A 16,570-nucleotide genomic window follows, 5' to 3' on the forward strand; every position below is an offset into this window, starting at 1 on the left:
CACATAACCTGCCTTAGTGCTGATTTCTGAGTTCCTTACCGGGCTAAATTCTGTACTTCTGAAAGCTTCTCTATCTTCAAGGCTTTATGGGCAAGGGCAATGACACGGAAACCTTGTATTGTATAACTCCTCAGTTTCTGTGGAAAATCCTTTGGCACTGTCAGGTGAGAGGAAAGAGGTAAAGGTAAGGTCATATTGAAGGCTGCCTAGCTCCTAAGCTAGACTCTGGGATCCCTACACTGTACCTTGTTTTAAAACTCCAAAAATACTTTGATAGAAAAACTATAGCTCCATCTAAAAGACACAAACAACTTCATCAGTGTGCTTTTATTATTCTGACAGAAATAAATGCCAGAGATGCACTGGCATCAAATGGGTATCAAATCCACTGGCTGGGTTTAATAAGGACTGGCCTTAGGACTGTGTCTACATGGAAATGAGGAAAACAGCTGATCCTCTAGATCAGGAGTCAGCATACTACAGGCCAAATCTGGCCAATTGCGTGTTTTTGTAAATAAAGTTTTATTGAAATGCAGCCATGCCCATTTGTTTACCATCTATGGCTGCTTTGGGGTCACAATGGCAAGGTTGAGCACTTGAGACAGATACCATGGTGGCCTGTAAAACCTAAAATATTTTCTACCTGGCTCTTTGCAGAGAAGCTTGCCAATCCCTGCTTTAGATGATAGATGATACAATGGCAACATTTGTGTATTTTGGCATAGTGGTCATCCGGGCCACCCAGGCTGCCCCTGTCATAAGTAATATTAAAATATTTATAAAATCTTTATGGTTTGTAGAATGCCTATAAGGGTATTAAAAGGAAGCACAGCATAATGGAAGTATATAGTGGCTTAGGTAGCAAAACACCTGATTTTTAGTCTCTATTCTACTACCAACTTGATTTCTTGGGCTTATTAGGTCTGTCTTCCATACCTCAATAGAATGAGAAAGAAAAACTCTGTGTCCCCATTCCACTCAGACTTTCTGTAATTCTAAAATGTTCCAGGAGGTGGGGATCAAGGAAGCTCCTAGCTCTCTATTAAATGCCGGGGGCGGAAATCACTGCAGTCATTATTAGCATATGTCAAAGATCTGAGGTAAGGACAATAAGAAGAATTGGAAGTGCTACCAGAAGGATGAGAGGTGAGAAGTGGCAGGCCCATATCCTTACAATAGAGCAGGAACAATAGTCACCAGTTGAAATATCAAGAAGATACTCACTTGTATCTGTGAGGCTGAAAAAAAAATTAAACAAGAAAATATAGGCCATCAGTCTGTGAAGGATAGAGTGATAGAGGTAATGGGAGTTCTGAGAACGATCAAAGTCAGAAAAAAAGGGGCCGATTCTAAAGTAAAAATGGCTCTAAGTAGAGGAAGAAGTTAAAGCAATCATTTGCCAAATCTAGAATTGTGTGCACAAGTTGATGGCTATCAGCAATCATAAGAAGAATATAGATGAAAATCAGGAGAAAAAGACCAATTTTATCCAAATGAACTCATTTGAATGCAACAATATTCTTACAAATCTGGGCTGCTGCTTAGAGGGTGCATATGTTTATAAGACTAAGAAACAATACAAATCAGCTCAAAATCTGGCCCAGAAAGATGAAATTGCTGTGAAAATGATCAATTACATTGCTCTAATACCATCTAATTTACTCTAATCACTTTTTTTCTAAAAGATTTATCTTGTCTATATTCTCTTTCCATTGATCTGCATGCACAAGGCTTTTTAGGTGGTGCCAGCCCCCAGAGGTGACGGGCGGAGCGCCCCAGCTGCCGGATGAGTGCCGGGTCCAGACCTGTCCCATTGGTTCCCAGTGCATACTCTTCATCCTTGCCCTTCCCGGTGACCCTTACATAGCTTCCTGTTCTGGCTCCTGATGTTTGCTTCACATCTCCTTCCCGGAGACCCCATTGTGGTTCAACTTTTCTGGATGGACCAAAGTCAGATATTTACTCTCTGCCTTTCTACCTTGAAATTCCCACTTCCACCCTATCAGATCTACTGGGCCCATTTCTCACTCACTGAGAAATCAATCATGTCCACATTCATTGATTTAGACTTGTGTGCTTTGTATATTTGGGCTTCTAAAATATTTAAGCTCCTGAAAGAGAACAGGGTCAACTAAATTAGTACCTGTTTCAGACTTGCAGAACTTGGCCAGCATCTCCGGGGCACCCTTCACGTAGACATGGAAGTGATCCTCCCCTGCCAGCTGAGCGACCACAGACATCCTCTGCAGGCTTGAGGAAAATGGAAACTGGCGCAAGATGGCTATGGCTTCTACAGGACTCTACGAGAGCACCAAGAAAGAGGGGGCTTAAGGTGCTTGTGAGTCTTGTGAGTGAGACTTACCAGGTGCATACCAAAAAGCAGGGTTTGCTCTGCAACAAACCCAGGGAGATCATGAAGTGGTGTATGTCACAATATTGATATTTTTTTGCCCATCTCTAAGGCGATTCCTTTATCAGGTCATTCAGTCTGCAAAGCTATTCCCCATGGCTGCTTGGAGAAATCCTAATTATCTTCCAGGCAGAGTTCACAGGTCACTCTCTCTGTGGTGCTCCTCTCTCCCACCTCTGGACTCCTGCAGCTTTTTCTTCAGCCTTTATTATAGCACTTGGCACATTGTCTTGCACTTATTTGCACCTATATGGATTTTCTTCCCACCCATGTAATCCTCCCACACAGAGCCCAACATGTCTAGCTCTGAAATCACACTATCCTTTAGCACCTCCTAGTATAGTGATCTAACATACTTAGGCACTCCATGAGTGTTTGTTGAATAAATTAAAGGACAGATTCATGAATAAATTAAAGGATAGATTCAGGAATGAAGGAATGAGCAAACCTATGGACACTGTTAGGGTAAGGCAAAATAATAGGAATTTAAAAATCTGTGAAAGTCAGGGGAGATTTACCAGTTTCAAGGAGAAAGAGCCATCTGATTTAAAAAAGCAAATCATACCCAACTGGCTTTTGGTCCTGGTTTTATTATGGTGTTTGAATCTAACATCCCAAATTTGCAGTAGTCTGCACTGCAATCTTCCATTATCTGTTTTAAAATGAAAACATCCATAAGATTCCTTAGAGAAAAATAATAAGGAAGAAATACCTCTCATTTGCATAGCACTCAGAATCTCTTCAAAGCCCCTTTCACATATTTTCTCTTCTAGACCATTATCCAAATACCATCATTGTCAAATTTCTATTATGTGGTTTTATATTAAGGACCTTATTGTAGAATGTCAAAAAGTCAGAAATATTGTGACTACAATTTAAGTAGTAATCGGTGGAAGAAATGCTAGTAACAGGCCAATGGCTCTTCTTGAATGGTATTGTCTAGTAACTGGAGGTGAGTTTAAGTAGAGATCTACTCTCCAATATAGCTGAGCACATTAGCCCTCAGATGAGTTAGGATTGGGTCTTGAGATAAACATGGAATTATTTATTATTCTATATCTATGTTACTATACCTAATTGGTTAGCTACAGAATCAGCCAGTTAGCTGCTAGCAAATTAGAAAGCATATCTGAAAATGGTTTGTATTCCTTGGATGTTACAACAGTATAAATTATATATCTGAGAAACCAATATTAACAGAAAACATGGGAAAGGCCATCCGATATGCAAATAAGAAAAGAGGAGGCAACATTTGGCTTCTGCTCTTATCAGTTACTTGTTTATAACCTTGGGGACATTACTCCATTTCTCCAGATCTCAAATTTCTTCTGAAAAATATTCTAATATCACTTCTATCGCTAAAACCCTTAGAGTCTACAAGGGCATTCCCCCCACCACCCCTTATGTTTCATGAAAGGTAACTAAAACCAAAGGATATTTAACTGGAGACTTTTTCACCCAGCTTTATTTTTTTTTAAGATTTTATTTATTTATTCATAGAGATACAGAGAGAGAGAGAGAGAGAGGCAGAGACACAGGCAGAGGGAGAAGCAGGCTCCGTGCAGGGGGCCTGACGTGGGGACTCGATCCCGGGTCTCCAGGATCATATCCTGGGCTGCAGGCAGCCCTAAACTGCTGGGCTACCCGGGCTGCCCCTTCACCTAGCTTTAAACTCAGTGAATCATCTTGCACTTTCATGCTTTGTTTGGGGTGGATGCCACTGTTCTTAAAGACAGTCCTTACAGAGCTAATACAAGATTTATGTTCTTATGCAAGACCCCAACTTGTACATTATTTGTACAAATAGAAGAAACTCCACCCCCCACCCCCCCACCCCCAATGGAGAAGAGGCACTGTCAGAACCAGGATCAAAGTCACATATAGTAATAATTACTCTAAGCAGCTCATCATTATGTCAACGTTAATGATGCTAGTAAAGACATTGTTTGTAATGATTATGCTGATTCCTCTCCATTAAGATGCAGGAAAGTGATTACTGCTTTGTCTTTATGTCAGAAATCTCTCCACAGCAAATGCTAGAATTTTCACTTACTGATATCAGAAATTTCCCTGTTTACAGGACTCCTCTTTCATTACTTTGGCTTCTAGAAAACTACAACTTTGCCACTATACATCTTTAAATTAGCCTTTTTGTGAGATGTATTTCATGTCCCTGCAATCATTTGTTTTCCTCTCTTTACCATTCTGTTTAAATGTTGTCCTGCAGTTGATATATCATTGTCAGTAGCTTTAAAACGTGTTTTTTTTTTTTGAGAGCAGAATAATGTAATGAATTAAATAGTTAGTGAATGAATGAGTGCCTCCCCCCACTTGTTGGGCACCTAATGCAAGCAGGCCCTGTAGGCTCATAGGTTCAATGCTTACCACAAGTCTGTATATGAGGTATCATTATCACAAATGCACACATGAGGTAATAGACTCAGAGTCCTGGTTCTGGATTTGGGGTCACAGAGCTAGAAAGTGGTGGAGTCGAGAGGTCCGCCACCATGTCATGACAGCCACCAGGAATGTTTTATAGTCTTCAACTGTCATTCATTCTCAACTCAGAAAACTAAACCAATTGGACTCGGGGACTTCAGTTTGGTGTCTAGACCTATACTGTCTAATACAGTAGCTATCAGCCACTTGTGGCCATTTACGTTTAAATTAGTTAATGTGAACAAAATTGAAAATTTAGCTCGGTTGCATAGCCACATTTCAAGTAGTTGATAGCTACATGTGACTAGTGGCTGTTATGCTGGATGGCACTGCTTTAGACTACTGTTTCTCTGAGGGTGTTACAGGGGTTACTTATACCATGTTTTGGCCTGTCTAGGTTTTCTGGTCAAGTAAGGGTTTGGTAATTGCTACATATCATACTCCTTCTTGAATATTCACAGCGTATCACAGTATATAAAAAAAATCCTATAGGGACGCCTGGTGGCTCAGTGGTTGAGTGCCTCCCTTTGGCCCAGGGCTTGATCCTGGAGTCCTGGGATCGAGTCCCACATTGGGATCCCTGCATGGAGCCTGCTTCTCCCTCTGCCTGTGTCTCTGCCTCTCTCTGTGTCTCTCATGAATAAATCAATAAAATCTTTTAAAAAAAGAAATCCTACAGTTAAATCAATTTTACTGTCTTAAAACAGCAGTTCTCAAAATTTTTTGGTCATGGAACCCTATTTCATGTTGCACTCATTGATAGAGTTTTTTGAAGCAGAGGTTGGGAAATTCAGGTAGAGGTAGGCATTCATCCACATAGTGTTATAAATCTCTGGGTTTCAACCAAAGTTAGAAAAAGTTTACCAGTCCCAGTAATGATTTCTTTAAGTTTTTCTCATTGAGTCAAACCAAAAAGCTGTTGCCTTACCCAGGCAGTGCCCTCAAACATTTTGAGGTCCAGTGGGTCTCCCTGGATGGTCCCATTGAGAAGGATCAGAGAGTGGCAACTGGCCATGGCAGCACACAGAGGGCTCCACGGCAAATCTTTGCCTGAAGCAAAGCTATGGACTTCCTGAAAACTGGTATAGAAGATGATTAATAAGTGAGGGTTTTCGACAAAATCATTTCACACATTCTGAAACCTTATCAACATAGAGTTTCAATAATACTTAACCCTTATGTTCAAATCCTTCCAGAGCTCCTCATACCTTATATAATAAAGTTGGAGTGCTTGGATATAAGCACAGAGACCTCTGTCAGATTACTTGCAGCCAGCGTCTACGTAGTAGGTAGAAGGTTCTGACTGACACCTGCAAGCTCTGCAGAGTGGGCTCTAGAAACCACACCCCCTTGCAAGAAGTCTCTGGGCCAGTGTAGTAGTGGAGTTAGAAAGGAAGACTGCCTGCTGATTTCTTATCCCTTCAAGTAAAAGCACACCTAGACTCTGAAATACTTCTCATGACTCAGCCCTTTGCTCTTTGCCCTATTCCCTGAAACCCCTAGCATGTATATCCAACATCTGAAGCCCATTTTCCTCTATGACAGTAGACTGACTGGGTTTACTTTCCTCTCCTCCCATCTTACAGCTAAATAGTAATTGTGTCCAGTTGTTTCTACACACCTAAAGCTTACTTAGGGGAAGGGAAGGAAAAGGGAGGTGAAAGCTGCAAACATTCTATTCCCTTTTCACTGATCTGGCCAATAGAGGACAACACAGTGCCTGTCTGGACAAAAGCCTGGCCTGACTGTCTGAGCAACCAGGAGCTGAACCACCATGAATAGGGTTGAACCCAAGTGTCTTCTGCAATGCCACACTGCCTGTCTGATGTTATCATGTGCCAGGACTGTGTTTGGTCCCATCACTGTTTTGGGGAGTCCCTGCATGAATCCTTCAATAACAGAGCCTCAATCACTGTGAGGAGTATCCAGAGTTTAAGAGCCAAGGCATCTGCGCTTGGATTGAGAAGGCATACCTCGGTCCTGCAGTGAAGGGAGCTAAGGCTCTTCTGTCTTTAGCTGCATTTGGGGTTGCATCTCTGTGATCGCCTTCTCCCCTCCCATTGCCAGCTTTTAGCCCATATCTATAAAAATTCTAGCCACACATGCTTCAAGATTCTATCTCAAATGGTATCTCTGTCAGGTGGTTCTCCTCATTCCATTCATTTTCAAAATTAATTTGTACCTTTTATCTACTATGTTATTCTAAAATTCAGGACTGTGTGTTATATCAAGCTATCACTACTGTTTCTTCTTCTCTATTCTGATATGTGTGCCTTAATCATAGCCCTTTCCACAGCTCATATTGTACATAGAAGGTAGGTGGGTTTGTGCCCTTTTTTTCACATGAGATATGAGCTCCATGAGGGAGGGGATGGAGCTTTTCCTTTTTGGACAGCCCCCACCCCCAGCCCACTAATCCCCAGTGAGTCTTTGCAGTTTTTAATTAAGCAGAGTTCTGATTTCACTCTTTGCTCTTTTATTTTATTCATTCAGCTCCCTACTCATCCAGCTCATTTTATTTTTCATGTGGAGTTTGAAGGCCTACTTTCCCTGTCTGATTCTGAACTTAGAACTCATTTAATAAGTTAGAATAACTGGAAACTAGTTCTAGTAAATTATCATATATATTTTATATGACATTCATCCCTCAGATGGGTCTAATACCAAAGTAGCCACACCAATCCCACATTCCATCTTTACCAAAGTGCCTACCAGTTGTCAGCAGTTGGGACCACCCCCCAGAGGTCCAGCCCATCTTCTGTAAGAGTGCCAGTCTGGAAGAAATTAGAATTAATGTTAACATATTATTTAGTTCTTTTAATTACAGCATGATTTAAACAAAACAAGCTTCCAAGAAATTAAAGTAGATCTAGTTGTCCAAAGCCCTTGTTTGTAAGCATCAAGTTTTAAATCAGAGAAGGGTACCTGAAGGAAAGATTCAGCAAGTGACAAATGATTCCCCAAAAGCCTATGTTGATAATTAAATGACTCTAGATACTAGTCATTACAATTAAATGCTAGTGTTTTGTTTTTGTATGTTTATTGTTGCACTTGCTGTTGTTAAACGAGAGGCATTCAGTGAATGGAAATCCAATAAGAACCAGTGTGAATTTGACTTTTCAGTTGGCACCTGCAGTCTTTCTAAAGCAGAGCTCAGAATTTTTCTTTCTTTTCAAGACTATTTATTTCATAGTCTGCCATCTGGTCTACAGCAATTTTCTAAAATATGGGTGACATGGTGACTGTCCAGATTGATAATGAAATGTTGATAAAGGGCTTTGAGAATTTAGAAAGAAATGAAGTGCTAATAATAAATATTCATTAATGCCCATGAATGAGTTTTATTGTTAGATCAAGAGGAAAATGGTTGGGAGATTTGATTTGCTGTATTATAAGTATTTGTCACATAATGTAACAGAGAAAGCAACATGGAACTGAGTACTGTCACAGCACTTTGAATTTGCTCATTGCTTCAAGTACACCATTAATTACAGACTCCCATGTCTTTATGCAAGAAGTCAATGCCCCCAATAAGCACAAAGCCCTACTACTTCAGCACTGTCAAGGCTAAGCAGAGTATAACCAAGCGCTGGGGTGTATCTCTTTTCAATACTGACATCCAGGTCTCTGTCATCACTCTTCAAAGTCATTTCTGTATAAGACACTGAATTTTCTAGTTTTCTATCAGATGACATTTCTGTCATTACAGGACATTAAATCTGCATAATGCTTTACAATGAAGTGCTTCCACTGCTTCCAATTCTTATAACCGAGTAAATAGGGAAAGGAAAAAAAAAAAATAGGGAAAGGAGCTTCTCAGGTTAGAGGTGAAATGAACAGCCTTGAGGTTCAGTGGCCTGCAGGTTGAAGAGAAAGAACCAGAATCCATCCTGTCTAGAGTCTCCCACCAGATGACAAATGTTAAATAAATTTTGCAAAGTATGCAGAAAGGCAAAACTCATACTCGACTTCCAATTAAAAAATGAAGGGATCTGTTTAATGAATTCATTTGGACTTCATAGAAAGCTAAGACGCATTGTGTGAGCTATTCCTTGAAGAACAATAGCAAAAATCTCTTTGCTTCATTTCTTTCTTGTATTTTATAAGGGTCTCAACCTGTGTGCTTAGTTTTCAAATCCTCTTGACTTGTTCCACTTCAAAAAAAGTTAGCAGCTTAATTCAAACTGAAATATTTTCCTGATGATCAGGTTATATTTTTAAGTATCAATATTTTGAACATGAAAGCAGAACTGATACCACAACAAAACAGAAATAGGACTGTGCTATTTTCTCTATGTGAAAATGATCCTTGTATAATAAAACTAGCCATGAACAGAAAGAAAACTAACTTACAGTTGCAGTTGTAAAAGGAAAAGGCAAATTTCTTAGCATAAATACTAGCCCAGGCTTGGGTTGAGAAGATAGAAAAGAGAGAATTTATTTTATAACACACCAACGTAAACTAGAAATAGATGACAACAAACGGACTCAGAAGCCCAGTGGTGAATGTCTTCTAAATGGAAATAATAGTAGATGGGGCTTCAATTAATTGTGGGGTGCTTTATTCCAACACCGTATTGGTAGAGTTTTACAATATGAAAACTAGAAAGACACTTAGAGATCATTAGAGTTCAAACTTCTCTTAAAAGATCACACAGAAACTTAGTACCAAATCCGGGATTTGACTTCTCATTTTGCTCATTCCTAATCCAGAGTTCTTTGCACTATATGCTGTCGTGCCATTGGGGTTTGGCCATGTGTACAGTCCCTCAGTCGTTCTGGCGAAGGAACACATGAGGATGTGGAGGAAAAAGCTTTATAGGAGATGTAAAATAAACTCGCTCTGGAAAAATTAGTTTTAGAAACAGATGAATCTGTAATGAACATATTTTCTAAATCTCCCTCCTATATTATAGATACTAGTGAGGTTCCTGGGTAAGTATTGGAAATCTCTACCAGAAAACTTCCCAGGGGTGGTTCTCTGGCCCTAAAACTAAAAGGAAGTTACTGTTAATTTAACCCTAGTGGTTCCTGGTGAGTGGGATTGAGGAAAGGAAACTTAACAAGAATAGAATGGAAATAATCTTAGAGCTCTTCTACTTCCAGCTGGGGGCCAAGACTCATCAAGTCTACTCATGGTGTCGCTCAAGCTGGTCCTCTAGTCTCCATTCTTGCCATCCTTGCCTACAACAATGTCCCCAGATAGCTTCCCATCTCTGTCCTATCTCCATGAAATAAATCAATCACCCCAGAAGAAATAAATAAATCATACCTATAAAAATATAACCCATCTTCTTAAAAAAATGGTAGGGCTGTTCCCATTCTCTTTCACAAGGTTCCACACCTTAGCTTGGCACATCAGGCCCTGAGAAAATGGGCTCCTCTCTCCAGCTACGCTGCCTACCACACAGCCCCCAGTCTAGCTGCATCCCCATATGTCATAGGCCCTGATGTCCCTGTGCTTCTGAACTGCTTGCCTCTGACCCCAGAGCCCATTCTGTCTAACAACCAAAGCCACAGCTCAAAGGTGATCTCCCATCCACAGCAGGTAACTTCACCTTGATGTTCTGTTCATAGCTTTTTAAGCATGCATTTCACTGCACTATCATTGTCTACACTTCCATTTTGCCTGCTTCCTCAGCTAAGTCATGTGCAGAGCAAGGAATGTCTCATTTATGGGACTCTTGGCCAATGTAGATTAGTAAAAAAAAGTGCCAAAGCCTTTATCAGTTATTCAAATGTGAATGAAGTGAAGACAGACCCACTGTGTTACAGCAGTTAGATTGGCCTGCCCAAGCAGAGGGTAGGATCTGAATAGCAGGTGGCTGAGGCTGAGGTCCCTCCATAGGAGAGGCACAGGAAGAGGTCTCAGGACCTGTTCCAGAGGAGTAATCCTCCCCATTTGGACATACTTCTCACTTGCCACTTCCAGGACCCTAGGCACAGGGACACATTCTCTAGTCCAAAATTTTGATAGCCTGGGGATCAAAGGCGAAAGGAGGGACCCAGTATATCAACACAGGCACCGTCCCCTTCCTCTCTTTTTTAGAAAGAAGCAGAAGAGAAGAAGGGAGTATGTTCCATTAAGTAGAGGAAAAATCACTTCTGGGGACAGAAATGTTTCTCACACCTTTTTTTTTTTTTTTTTTTTTGCCTGAAAAAGCCAGTCAGTCATAGAAGTTATTACAATAAGAGATTGCTTTAAAATCCAACACAAGCACAAAAATATTAAATTTCATAGGAAAGAAATTCACGATGTGATAGCTAAACCACTTCCTTAGAACTCAGTGGAGTGGGCTTCTAGAACAGGGTCTCACACTAGCTCACTGTGGGACCTTCTCTGGCCTCGGTGTTCCCAACCGTAAAAGGAGCACAGTGAGCCAGGCATTCTTGGAGGCTTTTTCCAGCTCTGCTGTGCCTTGAAATCATTTACCTCCAACCCGGAAAGTTTAGATCATACTTTGTCAAAGCACACGAGGTTTATTTGCCCGCACATATTGATTCTCTGCTGGGAGATACAGAAGATTTTCTTTTTCTTCAGCCTCTTTTGTGCATACACGATGCCTGTGGTCAGGGCAGCTGGCAGCACAGGAGGGACAGTTATGGTGAGGATGAGCAGGGCCATGGTTGTAGTATCTCTTGGAGAAACCTGGGGAGGGAGGGTCATACAGGTTAGCCCAGTAGAGCAGGCTGGCACCTTTTCTGGCACCATCTTCTGTAACACCACAGGAGTCCCAGAAGCTCAGACTATTCAAAGTGAGCCAATTCTCTTGGTGGAGCTGAGAGTTCTCTTGGGTGTACCTAAAGAAAGGACAAGTTGTCTCCCACTGAGAACAAAGGAGACTCTGTTCCCTATTCCATGTCCATCCTGCCCTTTCCTGACTCTGTTTCTACTTACTTAGCATTCTCTTCACCTAGAGCACCGTCCCTCCTCTGCTCATCGTAACACATTCTTTGGACTCCCCAGGAACTGAGACCATTTTGGAGTTGTAATATTTTACACACTGGCTTGATAGTTGGGTTATAAATCTCCGCCAATAGCTCCCAAACTCCTTGGGTGCAGCAGCTGTGGCTTATACATCCTTGAAGTCATTTTCAAGTGCATCTCATTCATTTCAGATACAGAGCCTAGCACAGTTTCTAACACAGAGGAGGTCCCAGCACACGTATTAAATGAATGGTGACCTGATAAAAATGAGGACCAAGATTCCGCTAAGATCTCAGCATGGATTATCTAATATAGGGAAATCAATAGTAAAAATAGATTTTTCTCACTGCACATGTTCTGGGGCTATTGTGTTAGGCTACGTATGTTATTTAGTGACACCTTAGGACACCCTTACAATGTAAATATTGCTATTTTTTTTCTATTTAATAGATAAGGAAACTGAGGCTTAAAAATTAAATAACTTCCTCAAGGCACATGCTTGCAAATTAAATGCTGAGGATCTGAACCCTGGTCTGTCCCACTCCAGGCTACAAATACGTGACCAGTGTGTTATACTACCAAGTCGGTTCTCATGGAGTCAAGATCTCAGTCAGGTCTGCAGAAATTCATGTGACTAATAAGAATGGAGCCAAGATCAAATCACAGGGTGGCTTGTTTTATTTTTCAAATGTTCTAGATACTAATGGCTTTGCCCTAGATTTTTATGAAATCAACCATAATTTTAGCCATAAAGTTCTCTTCTGAGTCCTGGAAACACAGATTCAGGTTCAGTAACAATGCCTGCTAGGTACATCATTGGTTCAATCTCAGTTTATTACAAAATCCATCATTCCTTGCTTTTCCCAACGACAGCTAGAGTGTTAACTCTGAGGCCTCAGCCCTGTCAAATCTTGAGCCAGTACAGACAGAGGCAGCCAACAGGGCCACAGGTTATGACCCACAAGAAGACCAGTTCTGTGATTAGGGTTGCTGCTTTGGGATGGAGAGGATGTACTGGATGCTGAGTTCTGCCCAGGAAACCTTCAGTCCCAATCACTGCAGGGGCTTCTTAGTCCATACAAGAGAGCTTTTTGCTTTTTTTCCTGCTCAATTCTCCTGCATCCCAGATGAAACTGGCCTGGCACATTGCCTCAATGTGCTTTAACAGTTTGTGGAGCTTTTTTCAAGGTCCATTCTACTGGTGCCAATATACTCTGGCCTCCTTTGTCCTCACCTGACCTAGAAATGCTCCCTGGGGGCTTATATCAGACTGAAATGACTACTCAGAAGGCAAATGTGAGCCTGAATATTGCCTGGAAATTCTTGTGACTGTTCATCAGTATTTGCCCCTCTCCACAATGTTTACCCTTCTCCCCAATAACACAAATATAGAATGCACTAAAGCCACCAATTTGGGCATTGTGATTAGGCCACCCATACCTAGTTTCATATCTATGCTTTCACACTTTTATTCACAATTTTTCTTCTTCCTTATGAGCCCACATTGCTAAGATCCTAATATGTCTTACAGAAGAGACCACATGGTTTACAACAGAATCCGACTCTCAGGACTAGAAAGGACCTCAGAGGTCATTTATGATGGGTGTCTCTCTCCAGCCAACACAACTATTAAGAGGGACATTCAAATGAAACCAGACACCATGAAGCTTAAAAGAAAGTGGAGATCCATGCTGCATACAATTCTGTAAAAATGCACATTTATAATTGTTTACTTTTATTTATTTATTTATTTTAAAGACAGAATGTGAGTGGGTAGAAGGAAAGGGGAAGGGGCAGAGGGAGAGAGAGAGAATCTCAAGCCCTGAGTGTGGAGACTGACACAAGGCTTGATTTCATGATCCTGAGATCATGACCTGAGCTGAAACCAAGAGTCTGATGGTTAACTGACTGAGCCACCTACATGGCCCTGTAAAAGTGGACATTAAATTCCATTTCAGAACCTAACAGAACACAGAGCAACTCATTGCCTATGTGGTTTGTCAGGTATGCCTTGGACAATATACACACTCAAATATCTCAACATCTTCAAATAATCCACATTTCTGGGCATGGCATTCAAGATCCCCTTCAATGTAACCTATTTCTACCTTGCTAGACTTAATCTCTCAGTTGCTTACTGGTTCCAGAAGATCCATCTGCATTTCTTCCTTTGTCCCTTACTCATTCTAAGTAGTACGTCCTTTCTGTTCTCTGATCTAATTGACTAAATCCTCTCCATCCTATCAGACTTGAGAAACATGTATTTCCTCTGAAGCTGTTTGGGCTTGGGTATTACAAATGCCACACATGCAGTAACCTCTCATTCTCATCCAAGTGGTGAAATGAGCTATGAACTTTGCAGCTTTTCATAGCTGTGCCATCCAATACAATTTTCACTAACCACATATGGTTACTTAAATTGAAGTCAATCAAATAATCAAATTAGTTAAATTAAATTAATTGAAAATAATTAACATGAAGTAAAATTGAAAGTTGTTTTCCTTTTTTCTTTTTAAAGATTTTATTTATTTATTCATGAGACACACACACACACACACACAGAGGCAGAGACACAGGCAGAGGAAGAAGCAGACTCCATACAGGAACCCCGATGTGGGACTTGATCCCGGGACCCCAGGATCATGCCCTGAGCCAAAGGCAGATGCTCTACCACTGAGCCACCCAGGTGACCCAAAAGTTGTTTTCCTAAGTCACACTAGCCACAGTTCAAGCATTCAATAAGTACATATGGTTAAGGGCTACCAAATTGAACAGTGTAGGTATAAAGTAGTTCCATCACCTAAGAAAGCTCCATTGGACAATGCTGATTCCCAAAATGATGAGGCTAAAAGGTAAACTTATCCAACCCTTTTGAGTTAGGTCAAGTTCCTTGAGAAAGCTTTGCTATTAAAAATCTTACCCCCAATACTTACTCCATGGTACATATATACACCGAGGGCATAGAGGAAACCCACAGCTCCAAGGCAGGCCAGGAACACTATAAACTTGAAGGCATCGTTGTATAGTTTGAAGTTCAGAGGCCGAGGGTAGAGGATGGATCTCACCAAGTCCCCTTTGGCGGTATTGTAACCTACATGAAGATAATTGCAGATGGAGTAAGGTCCTTTAATGCAGTTTTCCCCACACCCAAAATGGTTTGCATCAAATTAAGGATCGGTTAATAATGTCATTTGAATATGGAATGAAAACACCATTGTTAACAGTACATTTACATTTATTATTCTTACAAGTTTCCAGGAACAATAAATGACATTCACTTAGCCCTGCTCAATTTCTCTTGCTTTGAGTCAGTCCTTCAGTGATTCACAAAGTGCAGCTTCTCACTCATACATGAGACTGGGGAAAAGAAGCCTAAGGAACCAACAGACGCAGTCACCAGAGAAGATGAGGTGCTGAGAGAAGAAGACTTTAAAGCCCAAATATGTGTTGAAAATAATAGAAAATTAAGAGAAAAAGAAAGCATAAACAAGTAATTTCTTAAATATATGTGCCTTTCATCACATCATTCCTATGCTCAAAAGCCTTCCAGAGCCTCTATTTTTTATAATAAAGTTTAAATTCCTAGGCATGACTTTCCAAGTCCCATCAATCTGATGTACTTCTATTTTGCTAGACTTTTAGCTATGCACTGTTCTCAGAAGACTCCAGTGCATTCTTTCCTTTGAATTTTGCAGAAACAGATTAGTGTGTCTTTTCAGCTCTCTGATAGGATTGGCTAAATCTTTCCCATCCTATCAGGCTTGGCTCAAATGCCACCTCATCAAAGAAATGTTTCCAGAATTCTACTCCCATACTTCATATCAAAAATAATTTCTCCCCTTCTTTGGAGTCCTTCTAACATTTAATCACATGACGTCTATCACTGCTCTCTGTTTAGTTAGCTCTAAATCCATCTGTCTCCTGCACCAGACCATAATATTCTTTAAGGGCAAGGAGTATCTCACAATTTTTTTTTCCTTTAGTGCTCAGGGCATAACACTTTATAGATACTCATAAATATCTAACTTATTGGTGAAAAAATGGACTACTAGATATAAGTCACTATTGTTAAGTGTGAAACATGCCTTAATCCCGCTGTTTGATGAACCTCTGGTCTCCTCAAATATGGCTTTGCAGGCTTTACAGAAAAGGAACAGAGCTGTCTCTAACCTATTACCTCAGCATTTCATAAGCTCAGATCAGGTGTTTTCCATGATTTCCATCCATTTGCTCCTGCTTATCAGCTGGCTGAGAGACATTCTCATGCCCACCGACTACTTTGAAGCAAAATTTGATATTTTTAATTAAAAAAATCAAGTAGAACAATTGAATCATAGGCTAACTAAAGCATAGAGATAACAAAGTGCAAGGTATGTTTTTGAACTTATGCATATATGGGCTGGTGAAACACAGGTCAGGGGTGAATATGGTAGCTAGGACTGGCTCACAGAAGGTGTTGGCTGTATCATGTCATGTGAAAGATTAGGAGTAATATTAGTAGTTTCGAAAAAATTTTTGAGCATGGTGTGCATGAACTACTTCAAAATGTTTTAGAAATATGACTTGGTGACAGATCAAGGGATAGGTAGAGCAAAGGAAAAGACAAAGTATTTCAGGCCAAAACTGAAAGGGAACAACAGTCAAAAAAATATTTCTGTTGTAATAGTTAGACAGGAGATGATGAAGGGCCTGGAAAAAACACCAACTGTGCGGATGAAGTAGAGGGAGACAGGACTTGGGAGGTATTTGTAGAATTGACAGAATGTGGTGACCTACTTGGTGTGGGAGAAAGT

The 16,570-nt window shown here is 40.6% G+C and overlaps 1 protein-coding gene across 1 annotated transcript in view; it reads right to left on the bottom strand.

Annotated features, from left to right (window-relative positions):
- The window catches only part of ATP13A5 (ATPase 13A5), a 106,553-nt gene that overhangs the window by 41,721 nt on the left and 48,262 nt on the right, over positions 1-16,570 (bottom strand). Inside the window, exons 11-17 of the mRNA XM_077880102.1 lie at positions 14,711-14,868; positions 11,310-11,498; positions 7,562-7,623; positions 5,778-5,928; positions 2,976-3,062; positions 2,144-2,300; positions 40-157 (exon numbers count right to left, since the gene is read on the bottom strand). Coding sequence (XP_077736228.1) covers positions 40-157; positions 2,144-2,300; positions 2,976-3,062; positions 5,778-5,928; positions 7,562-7,623; positions 11,310-11,498; positions 14,711-14,868 — 922 coding nt within the window. The remainder of the gene's footprint in view (positions 1-39; positions 158-2,143; positions 2,301-2,975; positions 3,063-5,777; positions 5,929-7,561; positions 7,624-11,309; positions 11,499-14,710; positions 14,869-16,570) is intronic.

This window comes from Canis aureus, chromosome 31 (assembly GCF_053574225.1).
Source record: "Canis aureus isolate CA01 chromosome 31, VMU_Caureus_v.1.0, whole genome shotgun sequence".
In the NCBI taxonomy this organism is placed as follows: Eukaryota; Metazoa; Chordata; class Mammalia; order Carnivora; family Canidae; genus Canis; species Canis aureus.